Here is a 22,781-nt window from a genome sequence, read left to right on the forward strand (position 1 = left end):
AGCCAAGCGTTAATGAACTCATCAATCAACCACCTGTCCCAACAAACGGTTAATTAAAATGGGTCGTCCAAAGCTTGGCCGAATGGTGTCATGAGATCGCTCGAGGACTGAACATTCGGAGGAGCTCGACACGTTAGATAACAACTTACTTTTGACTTTTCCGATTTGGCTCGCTATCCGTTCTATTTGGGAAATGCTGCAGTCGTCAACATTTCCGTTCCGTCGGTACCGTCCAAAGCTGGACATGGATGGGGCTCTCGAGGAGGTGAATTGACTCGGTAAGCAGAAGCAACGGCGTAGAATAGCATCCGCCTATGGCGCGAGTCCCCCATCGAGAAGGGAAGCTCCCAGACGAAAAGGGTGTGTTTTCCTTCAATGCTCAATTTAAGGGAATGGGACGTCGTCTCCCCTGCTTCCTCGGTCTGGTTTAGTTCCATCTAGCTGAAAGGGAATGGGACTGTCTCCCTCAGTTTAGGTTCCATCGTATGACTATTATCCGAGAAAATATAAAACATTCGGGGAAAAAAAAGACAAAATATATTATTCATTCGTATGACTATCTAACGACGGCCTACGTGGCCTAGAACATGTGTATAAAAATATACACACGACCGTCGATCTGCGCATGTTACTGTTTGTGCCAGGATGGCCAACGGTGGCCCAGGATGAGACAGCCACGTCAATATAATGTGATGTGAGTGGTGAAGAGATGAAGCATATCCAACACATGGAAAAGTCTGCTGCAACCAACACGCAAACCGCTGGTCTACCGTCCGCCCGCCTCCAGGGAGCAGATGCGGATGAGGAGTCGAGAGATATATTAAGGTAATATATATTTATATATATATATTTGAGCGAGAGATATATTGAAATCGATCATGATAATTGATCTCAAATCATAAATTAACTGATAATTAAGGAATATAAAGTTATTCTTCTATATTTATCCGATCCTCCATGAAGGAGGAGGTCGGGCCTCGTCTCCCTTTATAAATTGGCCATTGCAGCTCCCAGACTTTGCATCAAGCGGCAGCTAGAAACCTAGCACACCTCTCTCCTGCGTCAACCGAACACACATTCGCTATGGCCCCAGACCTGGGTAAAGCCGGCTCCACCGACATTCTCACCGGGCTCCAAGGCGACTCCCGGTCATCTGCTTTCGCACTCAAAGGCCGCAACCTCACCGTATGCGGCCGCCCATTCCTTCTGGATGTCCCTCCCAACATCGTCCTCAGCCCGTCCTCCACCACTTGCGAGGGCAAGGACCAGGGCCAGAGCCAGGGAGCGGGCGACGAAAGCGGATGCTTCGTGGGGTTCGCGAGCGACACCCCCGAGAGCAGGCATGTCGTGCCGCTGGGCCGGCTGCTAGGCATTCGGTTCATGAGCATCTTCCGGTTCAAGGTGTGGTGGACAACCCATTGGGTGGGCAACAGGGGCAGCGACGTGGAGCACGAGACCCAGATCCTGATGCTCGACCACTCCCGACAGTCCGGTCGTCCCTATGTGCTCCTCCTCCCCCTCATCGAGGGGGCCTTCCGGGCATCCCTCCAGCCGGGGGAGGAGGAGTACGTAGACTTGTGCGTGGAGAGCGGGTCCACGCGGGTGAGGAGTTCCGAGTTCCGGAGCTCCCTCTACATGCACGCTGGAGACGACCCCTTCGCGCTCGTCAAGGACGCCGTGAGGGTGGTGAGGTCCCACTCGGGCACTTTCAAGCTCCTGGAGGAGAAGACGCCACCGGGCATCGTCGACAAGTTCGGGTGGTGTACCTGGGACGCCTTCTACCTGAAGGTGCACCCGGAGGGCGTGTGGGAGGGGGTGAAGGGCCTGGCGGAGGGCGGTTGCCCCCCGGGGCTCGTCCTCATCGACGACGGCTGGCAGTCCATCTCCCACGACGACGACCCCACGGATGAGGAAGGCATGAATCGGACGTCCGCGGGGGAACAAATGCCCTGCAGGCTGATCAGGTTCCAGGAGAACTACAAGTTCCGAAACTACAAGAGCAAGAGGACCGACTCCGCCTCCGACACCGGCATGGGGGCGTTCGTGAGGGACCTGAAGGCCGCCTTCGGGAGCGTGGAGCACGTGTACGTGTGGCACGCGCTGTGCGGCTACTGGGGAGGGCTGAGGCCGCGGACGCCGGGGCTACCACCGGCCGAGGTGGTGAAGCCGAGGCTGTCCCCGGGTCTGCAGATGACGATGGAGGACCTGGCGGTGGACAAAATCGTGAACAACGGTGTGGGGCTGGTGCGGCCAGAGAGCGCCGCAGAGCTCTTCGAGGGGTTGCACTCCCACCTGGAGTCGGTGGGCATCGACGGCGTGAAGGTGGACGTCATTCATGTGAGTAGTAGTAGTAGTAGTCGTCGTCGTCGTTTCCCTAACACTTAAATTCCCAGATAAACAATCCGACCTGCACAGAGGTTTCATCAATTCCTTGGATTTTTGGTTCCATCAGCATAAGAAAATTAACAAATCACTTGTGCGAAGAGATATGACCGCCTCAAGAGTAAGTGGGGTGGGTGATGTGATTTCATCAACTCCACGGCACCGTCCTTTTTCTTTCGGACATATAAAGCTCTGTAGCATCTTAAAACCTGGATGACGATGACGATGAGGACGATGATGTGACATATATCGTGCAGTTACTGGAGATGCTCTGCGAGGATTACGGCGGGCGAGTGGAGCTGGCCAAGGCCTACTACCAAGGGCTCACCGACTCGGTGAAGAAGCACTTGGGAGGCAACGGCGTCATCGCCAGCATGGAGCACTGCAACGATTTCATGTTCCTCGGCACCCACTCCGTCTGCCTCGGCCGAGTCGGTACGTGCGCGCGCGCGTTAGATCAAGTTCTATGGGCCTTGCTTTCTCATATGCTGCGGCTGCTGAAGATGATGATATCCGTCTGTCTTCTCCCTCTGCAAGTCTAATCTTACGCTTGACTGAATGCGTGCGTGCGTGCAGGGGATGACTTCTGGTGCACCGACCCGTCGGGCGACCCCAACGGCACCTTCTGGCTGCAGGGGTGCCACATGGTGCACTGCGCCTACAACAGCCTGTGGATGGGCAACTTCATCCACCCCGACTGGGACATGTTCCAGTCCACCCACCCCTGCGCCGCCTACCATGCCGCCTCCCGCGCCATTTCCGGCGGCCCCATCTACGTCAGCGACTCCGTCGGACACCACGACTTTGACCTCCTCAAGCGCATGGCCTTGCCCGACGGCACCATCCTGCGCTGCGACCACTACGCTCTCCCGACCAGGGATTGCCTCTTCGAGGACCCGCTGCACGACGGCAAGACCGTGCTCAAGATCTGGAACTTGAACAAGGTCTCTCTCTCTCTCTCTCTCTCTCTCTCTCTCTCTCTCTCTCTCTCTCTCTCTCTCTCTCTCTCTCTCTCTATGTCCCCGCTCGCCTCATCACCAAAAGACGATCTTTTTGCTCCCGGACTGATCCTTTTTTCCACTTTTCGGCTTTAGTTCACCGGCGTCCTTGGAGCCTTCAATTGCCAAGGCGGAGGATGGTGCCGCAAAGCCCGGAGGAACAAATCTGCAGCCGAGTTTTCACGCACCTTAACGGTGACGACAAGCCCGATGGACATCGAGTGGCAGAACGGAAAGAAGCCGTTCCCGGTGGAGGGGGTGGAATTGTTTGCGGTGTATCTGTCGCGAGCTGGGAAGCTAATGCTGCTTAAGCCGACAGAGACGGTGGAGGTCACCCTGGATCCATTCGGGTATGAGCTGCTCACCGTGTCTCCGGTGAAGGCGCTACCGTCCAAGAAAGCCGTCTGGTTTGCTCCCATCGGGCTGGTGAACATGTTGAATTCGGGTGGCGCCATCCAGGCGCTCCAAGTGGAGGGCTCCAAGGTGAAGATGGAGGTGAAGGGGGCGGGTGAAATAAAGGCCTTCGCATCGGCGAGGCCCGTCGAATGCCGGATAAACGGAGAGGAAGCAGGGTTTGTGTACAAGGAGAACATGGTGGACTTGCAGGTTCCATGGTCGGGATCGTCCTCTAAGATGTGTCTCATCGAATACACCTTCTAGTTTGCTGGTCAGTGACAGGCCGCTGATCCTGTGTAAATAATGATACAACTCTTTTTCTTCCTCCCTCTGTTCTTCTAACTTCTCCTGTATCGATCATGATTCCAAGTAGTAGAAGGCCAATGATATGACTCTTTTTCTTCCTCTGTTTTACTAACTTCTCCTGTGCAGATTATGATTCAACTTATAGAAGGCCAATGATACAACTCATTTTCTTCCTTTGTTTTGCTAACTTCTTCTGATTATTTCTGCCTGTATAAATCATGCGTCTCATCGCACCTTCCGGCTTTGGACTCTTCTACAGTGACGATGGGAACGAAAAGTCACGTAAACCAGAGAAAATTTATTATAAGAATAATTAGAGTATCTTAGATAATAACTGAGATACAAAGATTACGTGCATAATATTTAAAATCTTCGTAAGTATCCTGTTGGTTGTAAACAACTTCTTAGCCGTGGCTTCGGGGCCGACGTGGCTCGATTTGGGTCCGGATGATGGGTCGTCGTTTCCTTCAGGAAGGGGCTCCTTGCCGACACGTCCGGAGAAGGGTGCTTCGCCTTCGTCCCTGCACGCAGGTCGGGTCGGGATGCTCGACCTGACCCCTCTGATGGTTAAGTTAGACGTTGATCACGGAAGTCCCCTCCTTCACGTTTAGAATGCAAGGATCTTTATAGGGGAGTTCGGTGTTACCTGATGTGCCTGCTCGCAGGGGGTAGGATCGTACCTTCTGATGACGTCTGACATCGCTGTTGGCGTGACGTGCGAGATCGAGCCTGAGCAGTCGTTAATGGGCCTCGGTTGGCGTTACGACCCGTGTCAGCTACGCGCTGTCAGTCCGACATGGGTGCCGGGCGTCAGCGGGCGTCACGCAAGTCTTATCGTAATTATCACCCTCATCATATCCAAAATCTTTCCAAGTAATCATAGTAAGAATCTATTATAGATTTAATTATAAATTTGATCTAACACAAGATATTGAAAAATATTAGATCAAATCTTTATTTTTAGACGATGATGCATATTTTGATGGTATCTTTATTTTTCAAATATTTGCTACAGTTTTCTCCTTATTTTTTTGCAACCATCATACCTCTATTTAGGTTTAGATTAAAAGAAAATTAACTATAAATTATTAAAATTCATTATGGGCTGAACTCATGCGACTGTCAGCCCAAGAGCATTGACATCATGAATGGCGTACCTGATACTGCCGGCTCTTTATTTATTTATGCCTCGGAGCTAATGGCATTTGATTGTTTTCATACGATGAACTCCTCATAAAAGTTCCATTTCTTGTTTTTTCTCAGTTATCTAAATATTAAAAAAATTAGAATATAAGATAGAACTTCTGAGCTTAGCTACTATTGGAAACACTTATTTATAGAGATGGTAAACACTCTAAAATATAAAATAAATCAGACAAAAATAATGAAAAATAAAGATATCAACGATACTATCATCATCGAATTACCAAAACGATATCGAGTGCATCGTCCACACACTCAAGCAGTACCATTGCCCGAGTTGGCTGATGCCACGCCAAAACTGAGTGGCACCGAGACTCAAGCGGACCAATACAAGCCCGTGGATCAGTCCACTGCAACCATAAGTTATCACTGCTAAGTTGGCTAAGTTTCAACCCATTTCAAAGCCTATTGTACCCCAAGTTGACTTCAACATGGACAGAGATACCAACCGCATATCTTATACACCATCAAACCTTTTGTGGTTCGATCTTTCTATATTTCGTAGTATCCTTTAGTATATCGGCTTTGTATTTAAGAACATTGTCTAATTTTCTAGCATACCAATTTTGTCACGATATCCGATCATCCAACATGATGCATAGATCTTTAGCTTAACGTTTAATTTTTGATATGATAATCTTTTGGTACAAATATTATTTTTTGACTCGATATTTGACTTTCCAATGGTGAGATGAGACTTACCATGCTAACATATTGGTAATTAATAAAGATTACGTCAATCACTGTAGAAGCTATCATTTGATATAGATACCATCGTCAAATCGAGTGAGTCGATACTTACTATGCTATCATAGATGATGAATGTAGATTTCACGGATCAATGTAGAAATCATTATTTGATATAGATATAATCGTCAAGTCGAGTTAGTCGAGACTTACCATGCGATATATTAGTAATGAATATAGATTTCACCGATCATTGTAGAAGTGATCATTTGACATAGATGCTATCATCAAGTCGATGAGTCAAGACTTACCATGCTATCATATTGGGGGATGAATATATATTTCACCGATCGATGTAGAAGTCTTCATTTGATATAGTTGTCATTGACAAGTCAAGTGAATCGAGATTTGCCATGCTATAATATTGGCAATGAATATATATTTTACTGATCAATGTGAAAGTCACCATTTGATATAGATGTCATCGTCAAGTCAAGTGAGTCGAGACTTACCATATTATCATGTTAGTGATGAATATATATTTCATTGATCAATGTAGATGTCATCATTTGATATAGATGTCATCGTCAAGTCGAGTGAGTCGAGACTTACCATGCTATCATATTACACTGAATATAAATTTCACTTATCAATGTAGAAGTTGTCATTTGATATAAATATCATTTATCAAGTTGAGTAAGTCAGTGGGGCGAGACTCGCTAAATTATCGATGTTATATGTCAAACATGACTCATAATACAACCATGTCATTAACGAATACATACGTTAATGATTGATGTAGATGTCATCATTTAATATAGATGTTATCATCAAGAATCGTAATTTCGTATTATATCGGGGTTTCAAGCATAGCTCAATACAATACTATATAGAGTACTGAGCGGTACTCCAAGGTGTACCACTCGGTATATATATATATATATATACATATATATATTTATATATATATATATATATATATATAGTTAAAAAAAATAAGCGTCGTCTCTTTTTCCTTCTGCCTACATAAAAAAGGGTGTGAGGCAATGTCGTCGTCACATCGCCTCGTTTCTTTTGCCCGTGTGGGGAGAAGAAACGCTGCCTCAACGACGCTTTGTTTCTTCTCCCCGCGACGTTATCGAGGTTTCTTCTCCCATGATGAAAAGTCATCGACGACACCGAGGCCCCATCGCCTCAAACGAGGAGGAGGCGACATCTCATCTATGACATCCGATGAGAGATAGCAGCGACCGATCGGGATCATTGAGGGAGAGCGGTGCCGAATCTCCAGGTTCTCCCTTTTCTTCTCCCTTAGCTAATATCACCTAGTAGCAAGCAACGATGGTTTAAATTAATCATTACTGACTAATTTAAGATGGTAATGGGATGGAAACAACCCCAATTGACAGTACCATTCGGTACATACGATATTATTCAAAATTAAAATTCTTGGTTATCATCAAATTTAGTGAGTTAGTCAGGTCGAAATCTGTTTAAGCTACTAGGATAACTTATTATCGCACGAAGTGAAAGTCGATGGCTATGTGTTTCATGCATGACTAGAATACTAGAATGACCCAATTGAGTTCTGCAGCAGCGGTGGATATGGCACGGTATTCAGCTTCAGTTATAGAATGTGCAATTGTCTTTTGCTTCTTATAACTCCAACTGATTGGATTAGGTCCAAGGAAGAGAATATACCTCGACGTCAATGTTTTGTCATCAAAATTTTCTGCCCAATCAGCATCAGCAAAGGCGTGAAGATGAAGGAGGGAGTGTTTGTGGAAAAAGAGGCCATGATCGATAGTCTCGTGAAGATATTGTAAGATTCATTTGACTGTAAACCAATGCATAGTGTATGGTCGATACATGAATTGAGATAATTTATTGACCGCAAATGAGATATATGGACGGGTGAGAGATAAGTACTGTAAGGAGCCAAGGACTTAACAGTATTGAGTTGGATCTGTAGCAGAGCTTCCATCATATAGTTTGAGCGACTCGCTAGTAGACAGAGGTGTTGTAATTGTGATATTGTGGGCATGGTCTCAGGAGAAGCCAGCGATGCTACAGCTTGCAGTTCTATGAGATACTATAGCTTGCAGTTCTGTGACAAAGAAGGGTCAAAAGGCGAGTTCGGATGGGTGACTACAGTGGCTTGAAGTCCGCCGACTAGCGACAGATCAGCAGAGAAGGAGCAGTAGAGGACAGACGTCGAGGAGGAGAGGTTGCGCGACTCGTCGCTGGAGTCGCATGCATCCGAGATCGAGGCGAGGTTGTTGTCGGAGCGGTTCTTCTTAGGTGCCTGGGCGGCGACAACGATGGGCCGGGAGAAGTTAGTGGTGGCGCTGGGCCCGTGGAGCTGGATGGCAGCATAGTCGTACACCTTGACGACCTCCTCGACAGTGTTGAACATGCCGAGGCACACCCGGACGTGGCGCTAAGGATCACGGATCTTCATCGCGAACTTCCCACGACCGTGGAACTGCTTCACGCTCCCGTCCCCTTCACGGGAGCAGAAGAGGATCTACTTGGTCCTCGTTGTCATTCTCCTTCCGGAAGGGTGGCAGCAACAACGATGGCTGCGGGATTATAGCTCTGATACCATGATGAAAATAAAATACAAAGAAAAAGATTACATTGAGTTGAAATAATATATAATACTTCATATTTATACACATTAGAATGAAAATTTTTTCTCAACTCAGTTGTTGTCAAGGGAGATCTTTAACTGTTATCACAGTCTTGTATGTGGCCAGTCTCATCGTATACTACAACGACGATCGATTCAAATATTTTTGATTCACATGAATAAATTGCAGTCTCCGGTAGGAAAAACAGCAGGATTTGTAGCAGATCTTTTTGTTTGACTATTTTTGTTCTCCTATCTTATCCATTGTCTTGTCATCATAGTCGTAGTGAAGCGGAAAGGAAGCCACGGGAGATTTCTCATGGATTTCTTTTTGCTGCTTCCTCGTAAATTTACTGATTTATCATGGATTTTACACGCATAAGTGTGAGCGACTCGACAAACATTTCCAAATGATAAAAAAGGTGGAATGATGAAGTAGACGAATGAAATATAAAATCATTCACTCAATATATATAATCGTCAGTTATGATAACATTTAATAATTACAATAAAAAAATATTATCTTTGATCGTATGATAAAGTGAAGATTGATCGTATGTATCCATTCTGAAAAATGGCAGTAAAATCTGGGTATGGTCATTCGTCGCATCTTAATTAAGTATTTGGTTTGATACAATCGGTTGATAATGGACTTTGTAAATGTTATTGAAAGATAGGATATGCTATAATCCTTGTTGATTGACATTCAACGAAAGCGGAGTCGAGTATGTAAGCAAACGACGGCAGATTTCTAGTCATTTAAGGACTGTAAATAAGTTTCTCTTTTCTATAACCTCGCTAATTAGGTCTCCGCCTACCTTGGGTTTGAGAATGGAGACCAAACTCTCTAAAATCTATGCCGAGGAACTTCTTCAGATCAGCATTTTCGCCTTGAATGAACGTACATCTTCAAGTCAGGATTTTTGAACTTTGCCGCGTCGACAACCATACCCACTTCGACAAGAACAGAAAAGGGTAAGTCGAACGCATCTCCACTTAACATAGTCTGGATGCATGTTTACAGAGAGCATTATCGTATCCTTTTCCCCTTCAAGATTCGCTGGAACTAGCAAATCCAGGAGGGGGGAGGCTCTTGTTGTATTAGGCCGCTTTCCCGATAAGCCAGAGGGGATGCTTCCATCCCGTCGCCTCCCTCTATAAGGTGGGCGATGTGCACCGGGTTGCCAGGCCAATGGTAGCGTCCCTGTAGCGGAACAGAAGAAGCTGCAGTCATCAGCGAGCGGTGGACATGACGTCGACGGCGCAGCAGGAGATCAGTGTGAGCTCTTCATCCGGCTCGCGCCCTGTCTCGAAGGACGCCATTATCAATCTCGACCAGTGAGTCATCGCACCCGCCCGGCGTCATTGCTTACGTACCCGTTTTTCTTATTATTATTATTGGATGAATCGGAGTTTGTATCAAAATACACCGCCGGTCTTTTGCTACGATATCCGATAGCATTCCTGTTGACTTGCATTTCTTTCTCGGATTTTTTTACTTCAAATGTATCTTCCCCTGAGGAGATCTCTGATCGAGAGATGCTGGAGATGCTTTGATGTGAAATAATGGGAAGGGAAGCAAGAAATCGAAACTTGTGTTTTCTGTGCTACGTCCTGTCCTTGTTTCTTATTGTCGAATATGCATGCTATTTGACGGCAAACAAACCGATGACTGGCCCAGTGGAGATCCGACCATGTTCGAGTCCTTCTGGAAGGAGGTGGGCGTGGCGGCGGACATCACCATCCCCTCGTGGCGGACCTTGAGCTACTTCTCCGATGTCTCCAACTTCTGCTGGTTCCTGCAACCCGAGTTTGCTCACGAGGCTCGGCGCCTCCATAACCTGGTTGGCAATGCTGTAGCCGACGACCGCTTCCTCGTCATCGGGACCGGATCGACTCAGCTCTTTCAGGCTGCTCTCTTTGCTTTATCACCTTCCGACGCGCCGGAGCCGATGAGCGTTGTTTCCGCAGTTCCGTACTACTCGGTGAGTACTGTTCCACTACTACATGCAATATATCGCATCCAACCCATTCTCGTTCTTGAGACTTGCTTTGGCTCCAATCTTTTCTACACACTCTTATCAACCTATTGGTCGGTTATATCATGTCATGAAACTTTCTTAGTTAGATTATGCTATGCTGTTCCGATTTGAGTTGTCGACGAGCAATTAAAAGTATAGATTAATTAATGCAGTCGTTTCCGAGGATCACCGACTACCTTCGGTCAGCGTTATACCGGTGGAGTGGGGATGCATCCAAGTTCGAAGGTGATGCGTACATAGAGGTGGTTTGTTCCCCGAATAACCCGGATGGCTCCATCAGGGAAGCAGTGCTCAAGTCTAGCAACGGGAAGACAATCCATGACCTAGCTTACTACTGGCCGCAATACACTCCCATCACTGCTGCAGCGGACCATGACATCATGCTGTTCACCGTCTCGAAGCTCTCCGGTCATGCCGGAACTCGAGTGGGGTAAGTGGGCATCTTTAACTTTGTCGCCGTGGCTTGTTAGTTGATATTGTAAGAAGGCGATCGATGAAGCTTAAATCAAATGGGGCAGGTGGGCTCTGGTGAAGGACGTGGAGGTGGCCAAGAAGATGGTCAAGTTTATAGAGTTGAACACCATTGGGGTGTCCAAGGACTCACAGCTCCGGGCGGCAACCATCCTCAAAGCAATCTCCGATGGTTACGAGCGCCCAGACGTGCAGACCAAGCCCGGTCTGAAGATGTTCGAATTTGGTCGCCGGCTTCTGTCCATGAGGTGGCAGAAGTTGCGAGAAGCCGTGAAGGCCTCGGGCATCTTTACATTGCCCGACTTCGAGTCGGTCCACTGCAAGTTCACCGGGGAGACGACCGAAGCCTGTCCTGGTATATGTCTTACGTACTCGATCTACTAAATTAATGCCTCTTGGCTGTTCCAGTATTAGATATATGCGTCTTCACAATTAAAATTAAATGTCCTATTTCTGGCCTTCCTCAAGAACAAGTAGTCTAGCCGCCTTTTTGTCCGATGTCAAATCTTGCATCACTCCGCCTCCTGGTGTATCTGCATTAGCGTTTTACCGTCTTCGTCGAATCTCAATCGAACCTTTTGGGTTTGCCTGATCTCCATCCATCACAGCTTCTGTCCTACCTACTGCTACTGCGTTTTTGGTTCTTTCATTTTTTTCATCTCGTTTGTTTGTAGTGTTTAACTCGGCATGGTTCCTTCCTTCCTTCTCATCATTCTTTTTTGCTGTGTAGCTTTTGCATGGCTCAAGTGCGAAAGGGAGGGAAAGGAAGACTGCGCAGACTTATTCAAGAAGCACAAGATACTCACCCGGGGCGGCGGCCATTTCGGCGTGGAGTCGAATTACGCGCGAGTAAGCATGGTGGATCGTGATGAGACGTTCGACCTCTTCATCGAACGGCTCATGTCTCTCCGTTGACGCGGCGTCGTCATCGTTGGTTCATCCTAAGCTAGCTAGTATATGTTGAACTTTTATATGCAGCCATATGTCCCTCTCTCGTCGTCGTTCCCTGTGTTCTCGTCTGCCTCCTTCCGGCTATGAGCTACGTGGTCGTATCGTGCCGTCGTCGCTCCGTGTTTGCGTCGGACCATTTTCAACTTTTTCATGTACTTTGTGGGGCAATCCTTGAAACATTATTGCCTGCTTTTCTAGTTTTCTTTTCTTCCCCTCTTTGGCTCTTCCTCCTGTGCCGTCGTTGCTCCGTGTTGCTGCGCTTTTGTTCCGAGGTGGGTGACGAAAGTGCAGCGTGAGAATGATGTTGTGTGTAATTTGGTCTTGGCTGCAATGTTTTCAGAACAGTGTTTGGGCAACCAACCAATGAAGCGTCGATCTTTTGTTGCTCTGTGTAATTGTCCTTCGGATGCACAACTTACTACTAACCAACGGTTTAATTAGTTAGGCTATTTAATTCGGTACCCGAAATTAGTGAGAAAGATACGATGATCCGAGACAGGGATGATTTCCTTGGATGAGCATCAGTCGCAATTCTACTCCCCTGAGGTTAGGGAAGGCATTCTGTTTGTACATCTAGAGTACCAGTTACTTGGAAGTGTATTTGAAATGATTCATATAATAAGGTCATTTAGTTCTGACCGAGAATGAGAACGAATGACTCGTAAGTTTACTGGATCTTTCTTACCCTCAAAGATATATTTTGGAGTTTACGAGCTCAAAAAGAATAAAATCGTATGAGTATGTTAATCGTTAATTCCTCACGAACCTACAAACCACGTAATGATCATTTGATCAAACAATCCCTTATCAAATTCTCCATATAAAGTGAATCTAAGGCTTACATTCTATGCATCTCAATTATGCTTCTTTTAGAGTTTGTAAGTTTTGAATGGATAAAATCGTGCGAGTATGCCCATTGTCTAAAACGGATAATTTCTCACGAGCCTAACACCGATGATCGATCGATCAAATGGTCCCTTATCAAGTTAATCCTTTTGAACTTAGCTTCCTAGGGCAACTATCAATTAAGTAACTTAGGCATACCAATTATCAAATCAATTATTGCCTATATTTATAGTATATATATATTAAATAATATATTTTAAATCAATAATAATTTTTATTTATCGATAAAATAATATATCTCATAAAATAAATCTCTCGTGTACAAATCTCGTCGCTATGTACCTATATTCAAAAATAGAAATCACTTTCTTTATTTGTTTCCCTCTTATTGTGACGAAGATAGATATGGTACATGATTAATCACTTCCCGTTTCAGTTCTAATATTTTTCAATTAATTTATGACATTTTTAACACAGCATAAAATATTATAAATCTATTAAAAAGCATGAAACAAATAAAGTTAAAATTCAATGCATATCAACTTATATATAAAAATAGGAGATAAGTATCATCCGGGTCTAGAAACAAGAATAACCAAACAAGAGCTATATAAATAATTTATGATATTTGAAAATAAGCTGAAGAGTTTGACCAGTTTACTGATCAAGAGATAACGATGAATAGAGATACCTAACAAACACTTTTGGAAAGAAATAATTTTCTAAAGTTTGACCTACTTTTATCATTGGGTCTAAAAGAAAATAATATTATAACAAATAATTGAAATATCGTATCGTACTGAAGTTTTAATATTCTCACAATACGATACTGTATATCGAGTGATATATATATATATATATATATATATATATATATATAAGTAATTTTTTTTTTTTGACGACGTCGCCTCCCTTCTCCCTCACGTGAGGCAACGTCGCTTCTCTTCTCCGTAGGCAAGACGATGTCTTCTCTTATATATATATATATATAAGTAAAAAAAAAATTCGACGACGTCGCCTCCCTTCTCCCCCATGTGAGGCAACGTCGCTTCTTTATGTAGGACGACGTCGCCTCTCTTCTTTTATATATATATATATATATATATATATATATATATATATATATATATATATATATATATATATATATATATATATATATATATATATATATATATATATATATATATATATATATATATATATATATATATATATATATATATATATATATAAAAGTAAAAAAAAAAGTACGATGTCGCCTCTCATCTCCTTAAACAACGTGACATCATAGAAAAACGAGACGATGTTGTCTTTATATATAATATATATATATATATATATATATATATATATATATATATATATATATATATATATATATATATATATATATATATATATATAAAAGATGATATCACTTATATATATATTATTTATAAAAAAATACTGATAACGATCGATCCACGTATCGATTTACTATCAGATCAATACGTACCGCTCGTACCAAACGATATCATTCGTAACTGTATATCTTAATTATAACACTTCAATCTCGAACCCTATATATTTAAACCATGCGTTTAAATATCAACGAAGCTTCGACCAAGCGAAGCGAAGGACTAATACTTAGGTCATTAAAAAGAGAAAAAAAATATCCAATTTATTTTTGTTAAGCCCATCTTATCGCGCGCAATCGGATGTCATTTATTACTAATTATTTAAATAAATAAATAAATATTGTTATTTACTTGTTGGAGTTATTATATTCATGGATTGAAACCTTTGTCCGCGGTCACTGCCTGGTACGCTGGACCGTGTCTGATACCCTTCACCACGCCGACGGCGCTCTTCTCTTCTCCTTTGTCACTCTCTGCGCTGAATCCGTCTCCCTGTCGGAGAGCGTAGGAGGGCGAATGGAGTCGTCCGCCGCCGCCTCCTTCGATCACCTACTCGACAAGACGCGCCTACCGCAGCCCTCCTTCCAGCGCCTCGCCGTCGCTTCTCTCTTCAAGAAGCTCCGTTCCGCCCCTCCCCCACTCGGCCTTGCCTCCGGCCCCGCTCGCGACGCACTCTCCCGCTGCCTTAGCTCCCCCTCCGCACCCGTCGCTGACCAGGCCGTCCGCGAGCTATGCTCCCTCGTCAAGGACGGCCTTCTCCCGGTCCCCGCCGCCCTTCTCGAGCTCCAATCCGCCCTCGATGGCTGCACACCCGGCTTCGCCTCGCTTTTCGTCAAGGGAATTGGTTTCTTGGCCCGCTTCGCCTTCCGTGCAGATCCGTCCTGGGGCCGCCGCTTCGACCCTGTTGAGCTCCACCCCTTCATCAAGGTAGCGGCAATGCGCGAACCTGTTGCTCTTTATCGCGATTCATTGTTACCGCGTCTCTGTCGAATCTTTCTGGAAACCCAGCATCCTCTAACCCTAACCCTAATTTATCATCGCCACGCGTTCAAGGAAAAATAGGAATACAAGAGTAGAAGGGGGAGATAAAAGTTCTGGTGAAAGGGGAACGAGGGAAAACAAAAGAGAGAAGGGGAAAATTAGGTTCCTGGAAGTGTACATCGCTCATTCATTGATTATTGCAAAATCAAGAAATCTATGACAATCAGTATTTTCCTGCCAATTCTTGGTAACTTTTTTGTATGCTTTTTATTGTCGTTTTGGATGCAGGTCCTTTCATGTCGAACAGAAGTGCACCAGGAACTCATTCAGCAAGTTTTGTTATTTATAGTGCAAAGCAAGTCACTCGGAATGGAGACAGTCTCGGGGTTCTTGAGGCCTTTTCTCTTGTTCTCAGTTCTTCGGACTTCTTCTTCTTCATCTTTTACAAGGGATTTGATCTCTTCCGTGGCATCATTCTCGTGTTCGTTCCCATCACAATCTATTGGCATATTGAATCTTCTTGTTGGGTGCACACGGCACTTACCACTAGCAAATGAGGAGGCAAGAATTTTCCTACACTTTTCATGCTTTACCTGCTGTTTTTGGTGATAGCATGTTCTTGCACTTGATTGGATGTGACTTCTCGACATGATGTCCCCAGTTTTGATTATAATATTTATGGACAAGATCAGCTTCTGAAATTATAATATTAGGAACATAGTAGGTTGCCCTCCAGGAATGATTTCTGAAGATCGGTAATTTAATCTCTCCTAATGTTCTTTATGTGTCTCTTGGAAAAAATGAAGTCTTGAAAGCTAATGATTTTGCCGGTTTTGCACAATGTTCTCTTGTTGCTTGGTGCTCATTGTTTAGTCCTCATGAATGAAATAAGTAATTATTTTTGGACTAGTGATTTTGTTGGTTTGGCATGATATTTTCTTATTTCCATGATAATACCTCACAACTCTATCCGCTTATCAGGATTTCAAGTGCCTGTTGGTTTCTTCAGAGTACTTGGTCGATGCATTTATCGTGGTCTTGAAGCAGCTGAGTTGTGGCGAAACCGTATTCCAATCCGTAATGTCTTCATATGCCTGGAAACTGTTTCTTATAAGTTTTTACTTTATTTAGTCAGGTATACTTTATAAGCTCCATGAGATCCTTGCTTCCTTACTGTTGTCATTTGCATGATTGGTCATTCTTGGTAGGTTGTTTGTAATTTTTTGCTATTTTATTTTTCACGTGTTAGTCTCCTGATGGTGGTAATGAATAGTTTACTTTAGAGGGAAATTGTTGTTTCTTAGGATACAAACATGGTAATCTGGAATCCTTCTCATTTTGGAAGTGTATAAAATTATGATGCTGTATCTAATAAAGATGGTAACCTTTGTTGACCAAATGTTTACCATCTTTGGCAATATCTGGAAATTGGTAGATAGAAGAAATTTGTTCTCTTAAAACCGCTGTGTGACCATTAGAAACATGTCTACAAGGGAGCTATACTGTGTTATTTTAGGAGAATAGAAAAAAGAAAATGTTAGCTAGATTATAGTTTCTTTCTAGTGTGGAGCATTTATCTTTATTTTAGCCCTGCATCTTTTGGTATTGAGCTTTTCAAATGGAAGACCCTAAAAGAGTTAGTGTAGCTCAGACACAAATTTGAAATGGATGTGCGGAGTTACCAGAAATATGAAAAAAAAAACTTTTCATCTATGAATAGCTATGTGAAGCTTGACAGAGGTCGGGATGGGGGAGAATTATTCAAGATTATATGTTCATGTTCAGAGAATACTTACCAATGTCAAATCTTAGTTTATTACAATTAATGGTACAAAGAGAGTTAGAGGGATACCTAAGAAGATATCACTAGAACAATAAAAGTAGATTTGAATGCTCTTTGATTTTATTAGAAATATCACCTTACAAAGAGCTCAATGAGGGAAAAGATCTATGTAGCTCCAAATAGTTGGGACATTGTGACATGTCATTGTTGTTGTGGTAGCATCATGTATGGAGGATAAAGAAGGATTTCAATAAAACAATGTAATTGAGCCATTTTAATGAAGTATAAATAGACAATGGTCCCGTAGAATAAATTATAGGTAGAACCACATTTACTTGTTATTATGAGCATCCAATGGGAAAGAAAGGAGAGATTTCTTTACAAATTGTTTGTTACTTGAGGTATACGCTTGGCTCATGTTAGCAAGCTTCACTTTTCACAAATAAGTTGCACTTGGGTTGTTACAACTTACAAATAAAGCGGCCAACATATGGGTTTCTGTTCATTATATAGCTTACCACAAGGTGGGGATTTCAATGTGCACCCATAGATGATTCCATGGGTTAATCCAACATCGAATTCCATAATAACATAAGATAAACTATTCATAATAACATTATTGCTTTACCCCGAGATGTCTAGTCAACTGCTATGCCTCAACACATTTCTGGAAGAACCAGCTAGCTCTGGGCTCGAGAGGCATTTGACCCCCCTAACCACAACTCATTCATTGATTCTTCAACATCAGTCGGTTTGGACCTTTGCTTAGTTTCACCCAAGCTTCATGCTGGTCATGGATAGATCACCTAGGTTTGGGTTCATAAGTAGTGACTATCGTTCTATGAAGATTCGCTTTTGCTACGACTCCGGTTGGTTACCTTAACCAAGCCAGCCATTGCCTATGAGTCGTCAACTCATTCTTCAATAGACACATTGTTAGAAATCACATTCTCCTTCCATTGCGTGGGAACTCACGGTTTCATGTTCTATTTTACTTCCCGATGGGGGTTCTTTTCACCTTTCCCTCATGGTACTACTTCGCTATTGGTGACCCCGGAGTATTTAGCCTTGCAAGGTAGTCCTTGCTGGTTCACATGGGAATCCACGTTTCCCATGCTACTCGGATCAGAGCATAAGCTGGTGATGCTTTTGGCTATGAAAGATAGTTGCTTCAAACATTGTTTGTGTTGGGCTATGAATGTGGGTATGGTGTCAGAGCTCAAGGATGGCAAATATCCATTGTTGGCATATTATTGCTTGTTGTTGTTGTTGGTGTGTATGAGTGCTCCACTTAGCATGAGTCATGGTACATGGATGGAGGTACATTTCGGTAGTTCATTATTTTGGTTCATGATACATACTGCATCATGTAATGTCAAGGTAATTTTCTTGGAACTTAGAAGACTACAAAGCTATGAATGTGTTGAAATTTTTCATCAAAATGATCTCATACTTTTGTTGTTTCTGAACTTTCTTGAAAAGATTATAAAATATATTTTAATATTTTTATTTATGCAACTTGATTTTTTAAAACAATTATATTGTTCAGATTGAATCGTAGTTTAGATAATCCAGATTGGTCAATACAGCAGTCTATGATATTAAATTATTCTGAATCAAGATATGCACACCGGATCTGCGATAAATTCATGTATCCTGTGCAACAGTCTGCATGCATTGGACAGTTGATAAATGTAACTGGTACTGCTCATGGATCCAAAATATTCTTAAAGCCATTCTTGTGTATGGCTTGGAAGAAAAACATGACACTGAAGGAAAGTCAAATTTCAGGAAGTGTATTTTTACTAGTGTGAGAAGACACTTCACATAATAATTTTAACTACTGATAGATTGTTACTTATATATTCCTCTTTGCCTCGTGAAACAGGGTAAAGGTTGATAGCTGTTCAAGATAAAACGACCAAAATGCGGATAAAAGGATTAGATTGAATCACCCATCATATGCATCGATATTATGATCTCATACATTATCAATCAAAGTTGACTTCTTGGCTATTCAACATGTTGTTGCTATTTGGCACAAAAATCCTGATCAATATACATTACATTAACCAATTCATGTACAAAACATGCTTGATGAAACAACCATAAATTTGAAATTTACTTTGTTAATCTGACAGTATAAGAAAATGAATTGGTTGGGTAAATTACAGGAATATGGAGTCTAATGACACTAAATTCCCAAATTTATAGGCAGATGTAAATAAATTATAATTCCACTAAAATCATAAATTTATAATTTAAGGTCTTTGAAATTTGATATAGTCAAATAGGCCCTTATGGTGCATAGGCTAAACCAATAAGTCTATGGGCCTAATTAGTTAGACTTGATCCTGGCTGATCTCAGTCTTGACTGGTTTACTAGCTTAGGTTGGTGTCTGGTCTCCAACTTTAAATTTAGTCCTGTTTTCACTTTGAGTTATTAATTAGTGGGTTTGTTCTTTGTGATAGGGACTTATAAAATCATCTGTGGCATTCAGTACCATTGAATGAGGTTTCATTGATTCCCTGTAGCATGCTCCATGTTGAGCACCTTAAGAGAAAATCGTAGATGCTAATAAGCAGCAGAACATTGGTGGCAGAAGTGGGGAAATAGTGAAGAGGGAGTGAAAGAGGCAAGGATGCGAAGAGAAGAGGAACATTGAGCCTAGTATTTGTCTAAGCAAGAAGAGGAGGAGGGGTTGGGTTGCGGGGCATCGGACAAAGAAAGAGGTGGAAAAAGAAAGAGTTTCTGTAATTAAGATAACCTCTAAGATTTATGGTCTTAGCCACAAGCTGATGGGGTTCTCTATTAAGGAAATCACTTTTCTGTTTAGACTTGTGTTGTGCCTGACCCAATAGGCCCACTGGCCCGGAATGTTTGGTATAACAGACCTTTGTCCACATGGCCTAAAATTCTGTAGCCCCTGTTACTAGTAGTGTGCCCATCGAACCTATATATCATCATAACCCCCTCCCCACCCTTAGTGTGGACTATTCAGGTGAAATGCAATTTGATTCTCTATTTTGTCCTTCTTTGAAGGTGTCTGTGTCTCTGTGATCTGTTTCAGGTAACTAAATGTAAGATCGAAAAATCTATAAAAACAAGGGAATCAAATGGGTTCCCACTTTGGTTCCTCTGTGAAAGCTTTAATTATCATGGAAAATCAGAGGAGACTGAGTGGAAATAGAGTGTCAACATGCTTCATTTATTTGATCATTTTTTTTTTTCAATAGGGAGAAACAAAAGATGACATCGACATGTGATTAGAGACATTGATTTGATTGTGCTGTACGGAAAATGTAGGAGGATTCTGGAATCATGAGGTTGTATAGTTTGATTTTGGTGCGTGCATTGGGAATTTGGGTTTTGTTGTTTTGGATTACATTTGATTTTGGTGTTCTTGTCAAAGAGTGAGAGACACTAAGGACCAACACCAGGACAAAAACAAGATGAGCCATACTTGTTATATGACATTTTGAAGAATGTTGTTAGTTCTGACATTTTATATTAGTTTGTTATTCTGTTCTGGAGTGCATTATAGGCATAGTCACATCTACAGGAAGCTTATGAGCATGTTTATATCCAATATCTGAGTATTTGTGACATGACATGATTGTATATCAAGTTGGCAGTAATTTACTTGTGCCATTGGGATGTTTATTTGTTCTTTTCAGAATACTACTTTTATCTGGAAATTTATCATGCTAATTTAACCTTAAACATCGAAGCAGGTTAGCATTGATGCCAAAGCATGTGGTATTGAGCTACTAGAGAATCTGTTGTCAGTGGCTATTGGCTGTACTAAGCCTTGGGGTGGAGTTGAAATTCTTCTTGAATTGGCAAAGCGTCTATTGGTGGCCCAGAGAAACTGTGGCTTGCCATATCCGGCTGAGCTTGTTACAGTTATTGTGTCTGTCTCCATCATTCTCACCCAGGCGGAGTTTGAACATGAGCACTTGTCTGCTTTGAAGCTTTTAATTTTCTTGAATGAGTGGAAGAAAGAAAATGGTGCATTTTTTTCCTCACATTTTCTTGAAACAAATTCTTATATGCATAATAGTTTAGCAAAGCCTGGTATCTTCCTTGGGAATTTTGAGTAGTCATTTTACACTTCTTGCTTGGAAAGATCATGCAAATCGTAAAATTGCCTTTTTATTGCACCACACAGCAAAATATGCATGGGCAAGTAACTGACTTGGAATATTTCTCTCATTTCTTTTTGGAGGCCCCGTTTTGCAGCTCAAATTATCTCGGATGAACCAATGTCCTGACAGTTGAACAAGAAACATGTAGGGCTGGTAAATGGCTAATGTCATACAAGATCACCCAGTAACTTCTTTGTTTTTTGAACTTGAACTTCTTCCTCGTTGAGAAATTTGGAGGAATATCTTAAGAACAGGAATTTTGTAGTGAGGCACTGATAATTATGTTCTCTTTGTTTTCAATCGGCTGCTTTATTTTGCAATTGAATAGGATTTCTTGCAAATGAATAACTTAAGTTGTTTCCATCTGTTTGAGATTTCCTATAGAAATGGCTTATGCATTGCTTTTATTGCAGAAGACAATAGCAAAGGAATTGCTTGTTACCATGGTGAAGATCTTTTGTGTATCTTTCCTCTCATCAACCTATTGTCCTCTCCTTCTCAATCTGTTAAAGCTTCGGCATCTCACTTACTTTCAAGAGCAACCAGGCAAGTTTTAGAGTTGTCAGATGATCCGAGAAAAGTGCAGATCCCTACGTCTGGAACGTCTACTTTGAGGCTAGGATTTATTCTTCTAAGGCTTCTGCATCATCTTTGGTTCCAGGTTATCTGATACTGTATCTTATTTTAACATATATGTCTTTTCTTGAATAGATGCCTTAGATTCAGTTAACTTATTGATGCAGAATCATGATGAAAAAATTGGATTTATTGGGTCACAATGTGGTGTAATGACAAGTTGGACGTCTCAACTGAAAGAGTACCTGTCAACCGTTAGAAGGCAAAAATATAATTCAATTATTCAATCACCAGAAAGTTCCTCAGGAGGTTATTGTCCATTTTAGTAATTTCAACATATTTCAAGTTTCACCTTGGAGGTTATTGTTCATTTTAGTAATTTCAACATACTTCAAGCTTGGTCACCTGTGTTTCCTTCTCAAGTGTGGTTTTTTTTATTAAGTGTATTGGATTGATATAACTTGTTAAACTTGTACTTCCGGTGCGTGATGACAGTTTATTCTGTTTTATAGGATTAACTTCATTATTTAGCTCTGTGGCTTCGATTTTGCTTGTACATCCTAAACTTAGCACGTCTGCTGTTGATTCTTTGGCTGCAATTGGTGGAATGGATTATAAACTGGGTATGCCACTGCTGCTAACAGTTCTCTTCCACATTAAGATGCTATGCAGAGACAAGTGTGACTCCCTTAAAATGTTGGTAAGTCAGTAACCATGTTTATTTATCTTCACAAAACTGAAAGAAGTGTAAAAATAATGGAGGAAGAAGTTACTAACAAAACACTGATTTAAAAATTGGTGTGAAAAATCAGTTAAACTTTAAAACATAGATGGAAGGAATGTTGAAATTTACTTCTAACTTTGCATTAGACCATTACTGCTATCATTATTCTTGCCATTGTTGCGACTGATGCTCTATCTCCATGTTTGTTATTATCAGTCTTTCTGATATGACCATTTATCACCATTTCCAAACCG

The 22,781-nt window shown here is 42.2% G+C and overlaps 3 protein-coding genes across 4 annotated transcripts in view; all 3 read left to right on the forward strand.

Annotated features, from left to right (window-relative positions):
* The first annotated feature begins 966 nt into the window (after positions 1-966).
* Positions 967-4,190, forward strand: LOC103987336 (galactinol--sucrose galactosyltransferase). Its single transcript, XM_009405609.3, has 4 exons — positions 967-2,337; positions 2,640-2,817; positions 2,959-3,326; positions 3,477-4,190. Exons 1-4 carry the CDS (start codon positions 1,084-1,086, stop codon positions 4,038-4,040), a joined length of 2,364 nt encoding a protein of 787 aa, XP_009403884.2. The 5' UTR covers positions 967-1,083; the 3' UTR covers positions 4,041-4,190.
* A 5,669-nt stretch (positions 4,191-9,859) lies between these two features.
* On the forward strand, positions 9,860-12,078 carry LOC135640449 (tryptophan aminotransferase-related protein 2-like). The gene is made up of 5 exons (XM_065154896.1): positions 9,860-9,942; positions 10,286-10,589; positions 10,799-11,076; positions 11,165-11,472; positions 11,848-12,078. The coding sequence occupies exons 2-5, from the start codon at positions 10,299-10,301 to the stop codon at positions 12,030-12,032; spliced, it is 1,062 nt and encodes a 353-aa protein (XP_065010968.1). The 5' UTR covers positions 9,860-9,942; positions 10,286-10,298; the 3' UTR covers positions 12,033-12,078.
* Positions 12,079-14,711: 2,633 nt separating this feature from the next.
* Positions 14,712-22,781, forward strand: part of LOC135641228 (protein RST1-like) — a 35,046-nt gene continuing 26,976 nt past the window's right edge. The window contains exons 1-7 of one of the 2 annotated variants that reach the window (XM_065156446.1): positions 14,712-15,241; positions 15,584-15,856; positions 16,277-16,372; positions 20,814-21,090; positions 21,641-21,888; positions 21,971-22,112; positions 22,316-22,503. In XM_065156446.1, the coding sequence (XP_065012518.1) occupies positions 14,831-15,241; positions 15,584-15,856; positions 16,277-16,372; positions 20,814-21,090; positions 21,641-21,888; positions 21,971-22,112; positions 22,316-22,503 (1,635 nt within the window). In that variant the 5' untranslated portion in view covers positions 14,712-14,830. The remainder of the gene's footprint in view (positions 15,242-15,583; positions 15,857-16,276; positions 16,373-20,813; positions 21,091-21,640; positions 21,889-21,970; positions 22,113-22,315; positions 22,504-22,781) is intronic. The other variant, XM_065156447.1, reaches the window with a different exon arrangement.

Source organism: Musa acuminata, chromosome BXJ3-6 (assembly GCF_036884655.1).
Source record: "Musa acuminata AAA Group cultivar baxijiao chromosome BXJ3-6, Cavendish_Baxijiao_AAA, whole genome shotgun sequence".
In the NCBI taxonomy this organism is placed as follows: Eukaryota; Viridiplantae; Streptophyta; class Magnoliopsida; order Zingiberales; family Musaceae; genus Musa; species Musa acuminata.